At 39.3% G+C, this 11,372-nt stretch overlaps 3 protein-coding genes across 3 annotated transcripts; all 3 read left to right on the top strand.

Moving 5' to 3' along the window:
• Positions 1–280: 280 nt before the first annotated feature.
• LOC107588395 (protocadherin alpha-C2-like) lies at positions 281–3,513 on the top strand. Its single transcript, XM_016276467.1, has 3 exons — positions 281–1,735; positions 2,286–2,460; positions 3,495–3,513. The coding sequence occupies exons 1-3, from the start codon at positions 382–384 to the stop codon at positions 3,511–3,513; spliced, it is 1,548 nt and encodes a 515-aa protein (XP_016131953.1). The 5' UTR covers positions 281–381.
• LOC107588394 (protocadherin alpha-C2-like) lies at positions 3,441–5,502 on the top strand. Its single transcript, XM_016276465.1, has one exon. It carries the CDS (start codon positions 3,883–3,885, stop codon positions 5,500–5,502), a length of 1,620 nt encoding a protein of 539 aa, XP_016131951.1. The 5' UTR covers positions 3,441–3,882.
• Positions 5,503–5,834: 332 nt separating this feature from the next.
• On the top strand, positions 5,835–6,948 carry LOC107588311 (protocadherin alpha-C2-like; the record flags this gene model as incomplete). The annotated part of the gene is made up of 1 exon (XM_016276351.1): positions 5,835–6,948. A coding segment is annotated over exon 1 (915 nt), but the record flags the coding sequence as incomplete, so codon positions are not given.
• Positions 6,949–11,372: the final 4,424 nt, after the last annotated feature.

The following is an 11,372-nucleotide window of genomic DNA, read 5'->3' as shown; positions in this document are numbered from 1 at the left end:
TTAATGAAAATCTCATTATACATACTATTTTGTTTTGTATAGGCCTATGCTTTTTAAATCAAGGTGACAAATCAAATGTATAATATTCATCACATTTAATTCCCACGAATAATATGTTCAGTATTCACTCTTTATTATAATCGAATTCAGCTGAGCTGGCACTATATTAAATGTGATGTTTTTAGATTATGCACAAAGTGTCGCTGTTGTCTAGCAATACACACGATGGAAATTACTTATTGGTCACCATAATGTTACGTCACAGTCTATAGCTGGTAGAGTGATCCTCTCTTTGCACGTCTCTTTGTTCCTCCGTGTATTTCATTGTCAGTTTTTTTATTGCTTGCTTGGATTTTATTGGACTTGTATCCTATGTAAAACATGGAACCGTTTATGATCGCACAGAAATGGAGAAGGTACGTTTTGCTATTCCTGATTATTTTTGCCTTATTAAACCCAGCATTTGGCGTTACTCACTATTCTATTCCAGAGGAAATGGAGGTAGGATCTGTTGTTGCAAATTTAGCCACTGATCTTGGCTTGGATATACAGAGTCTGACCAAACGCAAGATGCGCCTAGATGTGATAGCAAATAAAAAATATCTGGATGTAAATAAAGAAACAGGAGAGTTATTTATCGTCGAAAGGATTGACCGAGAATATCTCTGCCCATCCAAAACTACAAATTCTTGTTTTCTAAAGCTCGACGCTACAATCGAAAATCCAATTAGGATGTTCAACATTGAGCTAGAAATATTAGATATCAACGACAATGCACCCCACTTTCGACGAGATGTCATGCATTTAGACATTTCTGAATCGACACCAGCCGGCGAGCGTTTCTCACTGAACAATGCAGTGGACTCAGACATCGGATCTAATTCAATTAAGACTTACTATCTTGGCGAAAGTGATCATTTTACTATCGAAATACAGTCTGGTCGAGATGGATCTAAGCTAGCTGATTTAGTGCTGAAAAAAGCATTAGATCGCGAAGAACAAGCAGTTCATAATCTGATTCTTACTGCTGTAGATGGCGGAGTGCCTTCGCGCTCTGGGACAGCTAATATTATTGTCCAAGTGCTAGACACTAATGACAACGCCCCACAGTTCGATAAAGACAGCTATACTGTACATTTAAGTGAAAATTCTCCAGTAGGAAGCCTTGTTGTTAAGTTAAATGCAACAGATTTGGATGAAGGGCCAAATTCCGAAATAACATACACATTCAGTTTATATACCTCCGAGAAAACGCAAGAGACGTTCAGTTTGAATGCAGAAACGGGTGAAATTCGAGTTAAAGAGATGATTAATTATGAATATTTCAAGATCTATGATATGGAGATAATAGCAACTGATAAAGGATCTAATAGTCTTTCTGGAAAATGTAAACTAACTATTTTAATCACAGACATTAACGATAATCATCCTGAAATTTCCATCAAATCATTTTCTGGCCCTGTTCACCATCGTGCTGAAGTGTCAGAAAACGAAGCCCAGCAAAGCGGCTCCTCCGTGCAGGAACAGTGTGATCAGCGAGAGGAACTCGACCATCGCGGATTCCACTCTGGTCTCCAACGATGCCTACTGGTACAGTTTATTTCTAGCAGAGACCAGGAAAGGAAAGCTGGTGGTCAGACAGCCTGTGCCAAAGGGAGCGAGATACATGGTGTCCAGTATACCGAGGAGCACAGGACTGACCGAGACCAGCGACTCAGCTGCTTCTACTCTACAGGTGAGATCACGTTTATAGTCTACATTTTGATTATTTTTTGCCCATGTATTATGACTTATGAAGCACACATTCTGAGGTAAGAATATGTCAATAATTTTACTTTTATTTTTTAGGCTATGTAAAAAAAGTTCAATAATAAATTGTCAATGTTAGTGCATATTTTAACATCACCTGTGTACAATTTTCAAGGCACCTCAGTGTGTGTGCACCAAGTGGCGCTGTAGTCTCACAAATTGTACATCACTGCGAGCGTGGTTTCAACGTCACTATCACAGTTGGCCATTTTGCAACGAAGCCTTGTTTTCTGCGTCTGTCTGACTTTAGACAAAATATTGCGGTTTACATGGAGGAAACGTTTTATATTTTATCCCTTCACTAACAGTTTTTTTTCTGCAAATCATTTTTGGAGTCAGATCCAATTCTTTGTTGCTGCGTGAACTGCTTCGTCCTTGCATCATAAGCATTTGATCAGACAATGGATTTAGATGTGAACACCCGGTCATGGAGAAGGTATGTGGCGCTGTCTTTTCTTTTATCGGTGTTTCTTCAGTCGGCACTGGCTGTTACTCACTATTCTATTCCAGAGGAGATGGAAGTGGGATCTGTCGTGGAAATTTAGCCACTGATTTGGGACTTGATGTACAGGCTTTGATTGAACGAAACGTCCGATTAGATGTTATTGCTAACAAGAAATACCTCGCCATAAACAAAGACAGGGGCGAGCTGTACATACTAGAGAAAATTGATCGTGAACATCTGTGTCCTCTCAAAACGAGTACGACTTGTTTTCTAAAACTGGAAGTTATTGTGGAGAACCCTGTGCGAATATTTTACATAGAACTAGAAATCACAGATATCAATGACAATAACCCTCAATTTCGACGAGACACAATCAATTTAGATATCACTGAATCTACACCAGCTGATGAACGATTTTCTGTCAGTAATTCAGTGGATTCTGATGTCGGTTCCAATTCAGTTAAAACATATTATCTGAGCCAGAACGAGCACTTTGATATTGAAATTCACTCTGGGAGGGACGGCTCCAAATTTGCAGACTTAATTTTAAAAAAGGTTTTAGATCGTGAAACCCAAGCAGTTCATAATCTGATACTGACAGCAGTGGATGGCGGAGTCCCTCCGCGTTCAGGTACGGCTAGTATCATCGTTCGGGTGTTGGATACAAATGACAACGCCCCTAAATTTGATCAGGAGAGCTACACCATCAATTTAACTGAAAACTCACCCATAGGCAGCCTGGTTGTTAAATTAAATGCAACAGATCTAGATGAGGGTTCTAATGCTGACCTTGTGTATTCATTTAGTCTGTATACATCAGAGAAGACACAGAAAGCTTTTAGTTTAAATCCTGATAGTGGTGAAATTAGAGTGAAGGAGATGGTTAATTATGAAGACTTTAGAATTTACGATATGGAGGTTATAGCATCAGATAAAGGAACTCATCCATTATCAGGTCAATGTAAATTATCCATTATAATTACTGACATGAATGACAATCACCCAAAAATTTCGATTAAGTCATTTCAGGTATACCGAGGAGCACAGGACTGACCGAGACCAGCGACTCAGCTGCTTCTACACTACAGGTAGGCTCAGATATATTTTTCTTCTTTAGTAAATTGTCATATTATTTAACACTTTCGTATTGTTGCGGCACTTCTAAAAAAGTTCTCATTTTAACACATATTTTTAATTAAACATTTGGAACTGTGATTATCTTTAAATGTTGCTTTTACAGGAAAAACAGTGTGCACTGATTCAGTTTTTAAAACGTATTTTATGTTTAAAGTAATGCTCAGTTCATTTAAAAACACATTTAAATATAGATTATTCTTTCTTCATGGATGCAATTCGTTCCTGTGCGCATTAATGTGCACCCCTCTCCTTTGTGCGCAGAGAGTCGCTGTTCACCTTTAAAACATATCTGGCTACAATATATAACAGTCATCGTCGCCATGACTGTTTATTGTGCAGACAACGCTGCAACCATCGTTCGCTATACAATCCGTTCTTTCATTTAAGGTTGAACACTTCATTATTTCTATTTACTTTACAGTGCTAAGTCGGTTTTAAAACAGGTTACGTTTTGAACCGGGAATAGTAGGTCTACACCGAGCTCAGAAACTATGGATTCCATTGTGAGAGCCCCGAACCAGATTTTAAGGTACGTTTGGATGTGTCTTCTTCTCTCCGCATCCTTAAAGCCTGTGTCTACAGTTACTCACTATTCTATCCCTGAGGAAATGGAGGAAGGGTCCGTGGTTGCAAATCTAGCAGCTGATCTCGGGCTGGATGTTAAAACGTTAAACAGACGGAAGATGCGTTTGGACACGATCGCATCTAAAAAATATCTTGATATTAACAAAGAAACCGGAGAGCTGTATGTCGTACAGAAGATAGACAGAGAACATCTCTGCAATTCCAAATTAACCTGCTTTCTGAAGCTAGATGCTACAATAGAATACCCAATTCGAATGTTTAATTTAGAAATAGAAATAATTGATATAAATGATAATGCACCACATTTTAGGAGAGACACAATGCACTTGGATATATCAGAGTCTACTTTAGCTGGGGAGAGGTTTTCTTTGAACAATGCTTTCGATCCAGATATAGGAAGCAATTCCGTGAAGTCGTATTACTTAAGTGATAGTACTCATTTCAGCATCGAAATACAGACAGGAAGAGATGGATCGAAATTTGCCGATTTAATTTTGACAAAAGCTTTGGACCGTGAGGAGCAAACAGTTCATAATCTGATACTCACTGCTGTGGATGGAGGAGTCCCCGCGCGCTCTGGCACCGCTAGCATTATTGTGCGCGTTCTGGACACTAATGACAACGCCCCTCAATTCGATAAAGACAGTTATACTATAAATCTAACAGAAAACGCACCAATCGGAAGCCTTGTTATGAAATTAAACGCGACAGATAAAGACGAGGGCTCCAATTCAGATATACTTTATTCATATAGCTTATACACTTCAGAGAAAACGCAGCAGACATTCAGTCTGAATCCTGACAGTGGTGAAATCAGAGTAAAAGAGATGATTAATTATGAGGATTTCAGGATCTATGATATGGAAATTATAGCAACAGATAAAGGAGCCAATAGTCTTTCTGGGAAATGTAAAGTAAAGATTTTAATCACAGATATGAATGACAATCATCCTGAAATTTCTATAAAATCATTCTCAAGTCCAGTGAAAGAGGATATACCTGTAAATACAGTAATTGCAGTTGTTAGTGTGAGTGATAAAGACTCAGGAGAAAATGGGCAGGTAGATATTCATATTTCTGATGATTTACCTTTTGCGCTCAAAGAATCGTCTGATAATTATTATGAATTATTAGTTTCAGAACCGTTAGACCGTGAAAAGGTTCCAGAATTTGACATCACTGTTACCGTGACTGACAGGGGCAACCCGCCGTTATCTGATAATGAAACTATAACTTTAGAGCTGCTGGACGTTAACGACAATGTTCCTCAGTTCCCGCAGACATTCTACACGATACCTGTTATGGAGAATAACGCGCCTGGAGCTTTACTGAGCTCTTTAACTGCTATAGACCCAGATCTCCATGAAAATCAGTATCTAGTCTATTTTATCATAGAGAAGGAAATAGTGAACATATCCATGTCCATGCTGTTCTCCATTAATCCAGAGAACGGGAATCTTTACGCGCTAAAGACGTTTGACTATGAGATAGAGAAGGAGACTCAGCTGCTTCTACTCTACAGGTAAAACAATCTATTTAATAATCTAAGAGAGATTTTCATAACGGTTCACGCACAATTTCTTTTCAGGATGTAAAATTAGACGGGGTTCATGCTGCAGTACTTGTCAGGCTGAGAAAATACAAGATACTTTTTCCCTCTTATATTGTAATACTTTTCTTTTTAATCATCCGTGTTTTTTATATTTTGAGGCTCTTTATCTGTTATCACATATTGGCTTGGCATCCATTAAAACAGGAAAAAGAATCATAACATACAAATAACGCGATATATATATATATATATATATATATATATATATAATGCATATTGTAAGAAAGGCTGTTACTTTCTTATTGTGTATGTTCAGATCAAACTCACTGAGCGTCGCTGTTCTCTAAGTAAACGGTTTTGGTCATAATCACATTCACCATGACATATTTCCATAGGAGGAAAGCGCACAAAGAACGCGCCATGACAAGAGCTTCGCTCTGTGCGCCATTCGTTTCTCAATCAATTTCATGATCGCGAGGAATAGAAATATCTCAAATGCTGCAGAATGGAGGGACGCGTAAAGTCACAGTTTTGGAGGTATGTAACGGTCCTTCTGTTTTTCTTCGCTATTTTGGACACATCGTCCGCTGTTACACATTATTCCATCCTAGAAGAAATGGAGGAAGGCTCCGTTGTCGCTAATTTGGCATCAGATTTGGGACTGGATGTGAAAACACTCAGCAGACGACAAATGCGACTCGATATTAGATCAAACAAAAAGTATCTGGATGTCAACAAAGAAACCGGAGAGCTCTTTATTTTAGAAAAGATGGACAGAGAGTATCTTTGCAGTGGTAAGACAGCGACGTGTTTTATCAAAATGGAAGTGATACTCGAGAATCCTGTTCGAATGTTTAATATTGAAATTGAAATTACAGATATCAATGATAATGCTCCCAAGTTTTGGAGGGATACGATCCGTTTGGATATATCAGAATCTACATCAGCTGGGGAGAGATTTTCGCTCAGTAATGCGGTGGATCCTGATATTGGACCGAATTCGATTAAAACGTATTATTTGAGTGAGAGCGAACATTTTGACATTGAAATACAAACAGGAAGGGATGGGTCCAAATTTGCTGATTTAATTCTGAAAAAGTCTTTAGACAGAGAAAAACAAGCTTCACATAATCTGATACTCACTGCTGTGGATGGAGGAGTCCCCGCGCGCTCCGGGACTGCTAGCATTATTGTGCGCGTTCTGGACACTAATGACAACGCCCCTCAATTCGATAACGACAGTTACAATATAAATCTAACAGAAAACGCACCTATTGGAAGCCTTGTAGTGAAATTAAACGCGACAGATAAAGATGAAGGCTCCAATTCTAATATAATTTACTCCTATAGTTTGTATACATCAGAGAAAACACAGCAGACATTCAGTCTGAATCCTGACAATGGAGAAATTAGAGTAAAAGAACTTTGGGATATGACATCTTCTCCGATTTAAACCTGTATCTGGTGATCGGACTGGGCTCTGTTTCATTTCTTTTACTCATCACTATATTGGTCACCATCGTGCTGAAGTGTCAGAAAACGAAGCCCAGCAAAGCGGCTCCTCCGTGCAGGAACAGTGTGATCAGCGAGAGGAACTCGACCATCGCGGATTCCACTCTGGTCTCCAACGATGCCTACTGGTACAGTTTATTTCTAGCAGAGACCAGGAAAGGAAAGCTGGTGGTCAGACAGCCTGTGCCAAAGGGAGCGAGATACATGGTGTCCAGTATACCGAGGAGCACAGGACTGACCGAGACCAGCGACTCAGCTGCATCTACTCTACAGGTAAGCACTGCCACATAGTGAATAATAATAATAAAAAAGTCAAATAAAATCTACGGATCTTTTCTTCCTGGTGAAGTAAAATGTTCCTTTAGCTTCAACTTTGCGTATGCGTATTTGCATTTATTTAGCTTGTACTTGTCAATAAATCCGCGCAGGAGACAAGTAATATTTTGCATCAATTTTACGCATTGCAATGCAGTTATTTATTGTTCGGAGATAATTCAGCTGCATTAAACCTCTAAATTTTTGTCGCGTTCAGTTAGGAGACTTGTTGCTTGCGTTAATCACCTTTGACATAAAGCGTTTTTATTGGCACACAGTTTTGTAAATTACCCGACTTGCACTTGTCATTTGTTTTGGTTTGCATATACGAAATGCTTTATTATAGATATTCTGATTTTTCTTTCATTTTATTTTAAAGTTTTTGATTCATACCTTAACCAACGTGAAATATTTTAAAATACTTTTCTAATGTTACACTTTTCTAATGTTACTCTTTACACTGCACTCCTCACTCCTGTGCGCATAGAGTCGCTGTCCACCAAGAAAATACTTTTCTAGTCATACTGCCGTCGTCGTTGCCATTGCGGATTCTTCATTTGTGGGCAACATTGCAGTCTTTCTTTCTTTCAGGCAGGACTATTCGCTCTTTCATTTATTGGTCCAGTTGTATTTTCTTACATGTCATTGCGCGAATTATTGTCTTGAAACAAATCCACGTTTTGGAACTCTTTCGACCTGCTTTCTGTGTTCAATATAAGGATAATCAAAACAATGGAACCGAAAGCACGGCTTTGGTTAAGGTACGTCTCGATCTTCGTATTCATTGCGGCTGTATTTCAGACAGCATCTGCTGTTACTCACTACACAATTCCAGAGGAGATGGACGAAGGGACTGTGGTTGCAAATTTGGTGTCTGATTTGGGATTGGATTTGAAAAGCCTTAGTAAACGTAAAATACGTTTGGATGTCGTCGCAAATAAAAAATATCTTGACGTTAACAAAGATACTGGGGAGCTGTACATTTTAGAAAGGATTGATAGAGAGAATTTGTGCCCAATTAAATCGGTCACAACTTGTCTGCTTAAAGTGGATGCCACATTAGAGAATCCTATTCGAATGTTTAATATTGAACTTGAAATAATGGACATAAATGATAATGCGCCACGTTTCCGACGAGATACAATGCATTTAGACATATCAGAGGCCACAGCAATAGGAGAGAGATTTTCCCTCACTAATGCTGTAGATCCTGATACTGGTTCAAATTCGGTAAAGACATACTATCTCAGTGAGAGCGACCATTTTAGTATTGAGATTCAGACTGGACGAGACGGATCTAAGTTTGCTGACTTGATACTGAAAAAGTCATTAGACAGAGAAAAACAAGCTTCACATAATCTGATACTCACTGCTGTAGATGGAGGAGTCCCCGCGCGCTCCGGGACTGCTAGCATTATTGTCCGCGTTTTGGATACGAATGACAACGCCCCTCAATTCGATAACGACAGTTACAATATAAAGCTAACAGAAAACGCGCCTATTGGAAGCCTTGTAGTGATATTAAACGCCACTGATAAAGATGAAGGAACAAATTCCGATATATTTTACTCTTTTAGTCTGTATACGTCAGAAAAAACACAGCAGACATTCAGTCTGAATCCTGACAATGGAATGACTGAGGTGCCTTTGGGATATGACATCTTCTCCGATTTAAACCTGTATCTGGTGATCGGACTGGGCTCTGTTTCATTTCTTTTACTCATCACTATATTGGTCACCATCGTGCTGAAGTGTCAGAAAACGAAGCCCAGCAAAGCGGCTCCTCCGTGCAGGAACAGTGTGATCAGCGAGAGGAACTCGACCATCGCGGATTCCACTCTGGTCTCCAACGATGCCTACTGGTACAGTTTATTTCTAGCAGAGACCAGGAAAGGAAAGCTGGTGGTCAGACAGCCTGTGCCAAAGGGAGCGAGATACATGGTGTCCAGTATACCGAGGAGCACAGGACTGACCGAGACCAGCGACTCAGCTGCTTCTACTCTACAGGTAACTTGAACTGCATAAAAATACATTTGAATTTTAAGTTCAGTATTTATTTAAAATAACGTAGTGCTCTGTTATTTCATTTCGATTGTATTCTCATATTTTTAGTTTACACATTTCCGCTCTGATGATGAAAATGAGTTACGAATGTTATTTTGAATTTATTTTATATATTTGTGGTAATTCTTGAAAACATACGCAACGGGTCGCTGTGCCCCAACAAAAACGACCATTTACATTTATTTATTTAGTAGTCGCCATGACAGTTCATGCTCACCAGCGAGTCTTTATAAAAGCGTGCGGGGATGCAAGTGCTTCTGCTGGCTTTCTGCATTGACTAACGCTGTGACACTTCTGTAGAACGCAGGTGGAAGCTAAGTCAATATTTGAATCTGCTGAATGCCTTGCATTTGCGATCATCATTGTTAAGGACAGCTGTGTTTTGGGCTCGCAAAGACAACAAGCTGAACAGACAGAATGGATGTGCAGCCTACAATGAAGAAGTACGTCGCAACATTACTTCTGCTTTCGGCACTGGTTTACACGGCGTCGTCTGTCACCCATTATTCTATTCCGGAGGAGATGGAGGTAGGCTCTGTGGTTGCGAATTTGGCTGCAGATTTAGGAATCGATGTGCAAACGTTAGGAAGACGAAAAATCAGGTTAGATATCCTTGCAAATAAGAAATACCTGGATGTGAACAAAGACAGCGGAGACCTGTTTATTTTGGAGCGCATTGACAGAGAGTATCTTTGCACATCAAAAACAGTTTGTTATTTAAAAATGGAAGTCATACTTGAGAACCCAGTTCGTATATTTAATATTGAATTGGAAATAATGGACATTAACGACAATGCGCCTTACTTCCGTAGGGATACGATTAATTTGGACGTCTCCGAATCTACTGCTGTTGGCGAGAGGTTTTCTCTAAGTAATGCGGTTGACCCTGATATAGGTTCAAATTCCATTAAAAGTTATCATTTGAGTGAGAGTGCAAACTTTGATATTGAAATACAGACAGGGAGGGATGGTTCAAAATTTGCTGATTTAATATCGAAAAAAGCTTTAGATCGCGAGGAGCAGGCCATTCATAATCTGATACTCACTGCTGTGGATGGAGGAGTCCCCGCGCGCTCTGGCACCGCTAGCATTATTGTGCGCGTTCTGGACACTAATGACAACGCCCCTCAATTCGATAAAGACAGTTATACTATAAATCTAACAGAAAACGCACCAGTTGGAAGTCTTGTTGTAAAATTAAACGCGACAGATAGAGATGAAGGCTCCAATTCACATATCACTTATTCTTTTAGTCTGTATACATCTGAGAAAACACAAACAGCATTTGAATTAAAGGCAGAGACCAGGAAAGGAAAGCTGGTGGTCAGACAGCCTGTGCCAAAGGGAGCGAGATACATGGTGTCCAGTATACCGAGGAGCACAGGACTGACTGAGACCAGCGACTCAGCCGCTTCTACTCTACAGGTAGGCTTATATACTGTCAACAGCTGAATTAGTTCTTCAAAGAAGCCAAACAACAGTGTATACAGTTTGACTTTTCAGCCTTTAACCAAACACTTTGTAAGCCCAAACTGTTCTTTCTGAGATGCTTATATTCATCTTCTGCCTTTCAAGTTAAGTTCAAGTTCTGCCCTAAAGTTCAATAGGGAGTGTTTTTCAGTTGTTCTTAGCACATCTTCTCTTGAACATTAAGAGTTTGTATATGTGCATTTTTTCTCTTTCTCTTTCTTCTGGACTCAATCCAGTACGGTTCTTTTTATTTACAGTCAGTTACACTTCATTTTCTTTTCTAAAAAGTTCACATACGCTTTTAAATATATATGCTTATATTTGTTCAGAAAAAATGACAGAAGTGAACATTGCCTTCTTGTACATATACTCTCAGCTTCCCTCTAGCTGAGCCAGCTGCCACAGTGAAAGAGATTGTCTGTGTGTGTCTATGAAATGTATATTTGTGCAAGCATGACATGTTGCTTCTCTCTCAGAACTGGT

The sequence above is a fragment of the Sinocyclocheilus grahami genome, unplaced genomic scaffold, assembly GCF_001515645.1.
Source record: "Sinocyclocheilus grahami isolate Dianchi unplaced genomic scaffold, SAMN03320097.WGS_v1.1 scaffold102.1, whole genome shotgun sequence".
NCBI classification, from domain to species: Eukaryota; Metazoa; Chordata; class Actinopteri; order Cypriniformes; family Cyprinidae; genus Sinocyclocheilus; species Sinocyclocheilus grahami.
The sequence above is the reverse complement of the archived record's forward strand: the minus strand, read 5'-3'. Positions and strand labels throughout refer to the sequence as shown.

Coding starts and splice junctions, on each gene's coding strand:
- LOC107588394 (XM_016276465.1), top strand. CDS start 3,883: ATGGATTCCATTGTGAGAGCCCCGAACCAGATTTTAAGGTACGTTTGG.
- LOC107588395 (XM_016276467.1), top strand. CDS start 382: ATGGAACCGTTTATGATCGCACAGAAATGGAGAAGGTACGTTTTGCTA. Junction 1,736..2,285: donor CAGCTGCTTCTACTCTACAG/GTGAGATCACGT, acceptor GTGTTTCTTCAG/TCGGCACTGGCTGTTACTCA.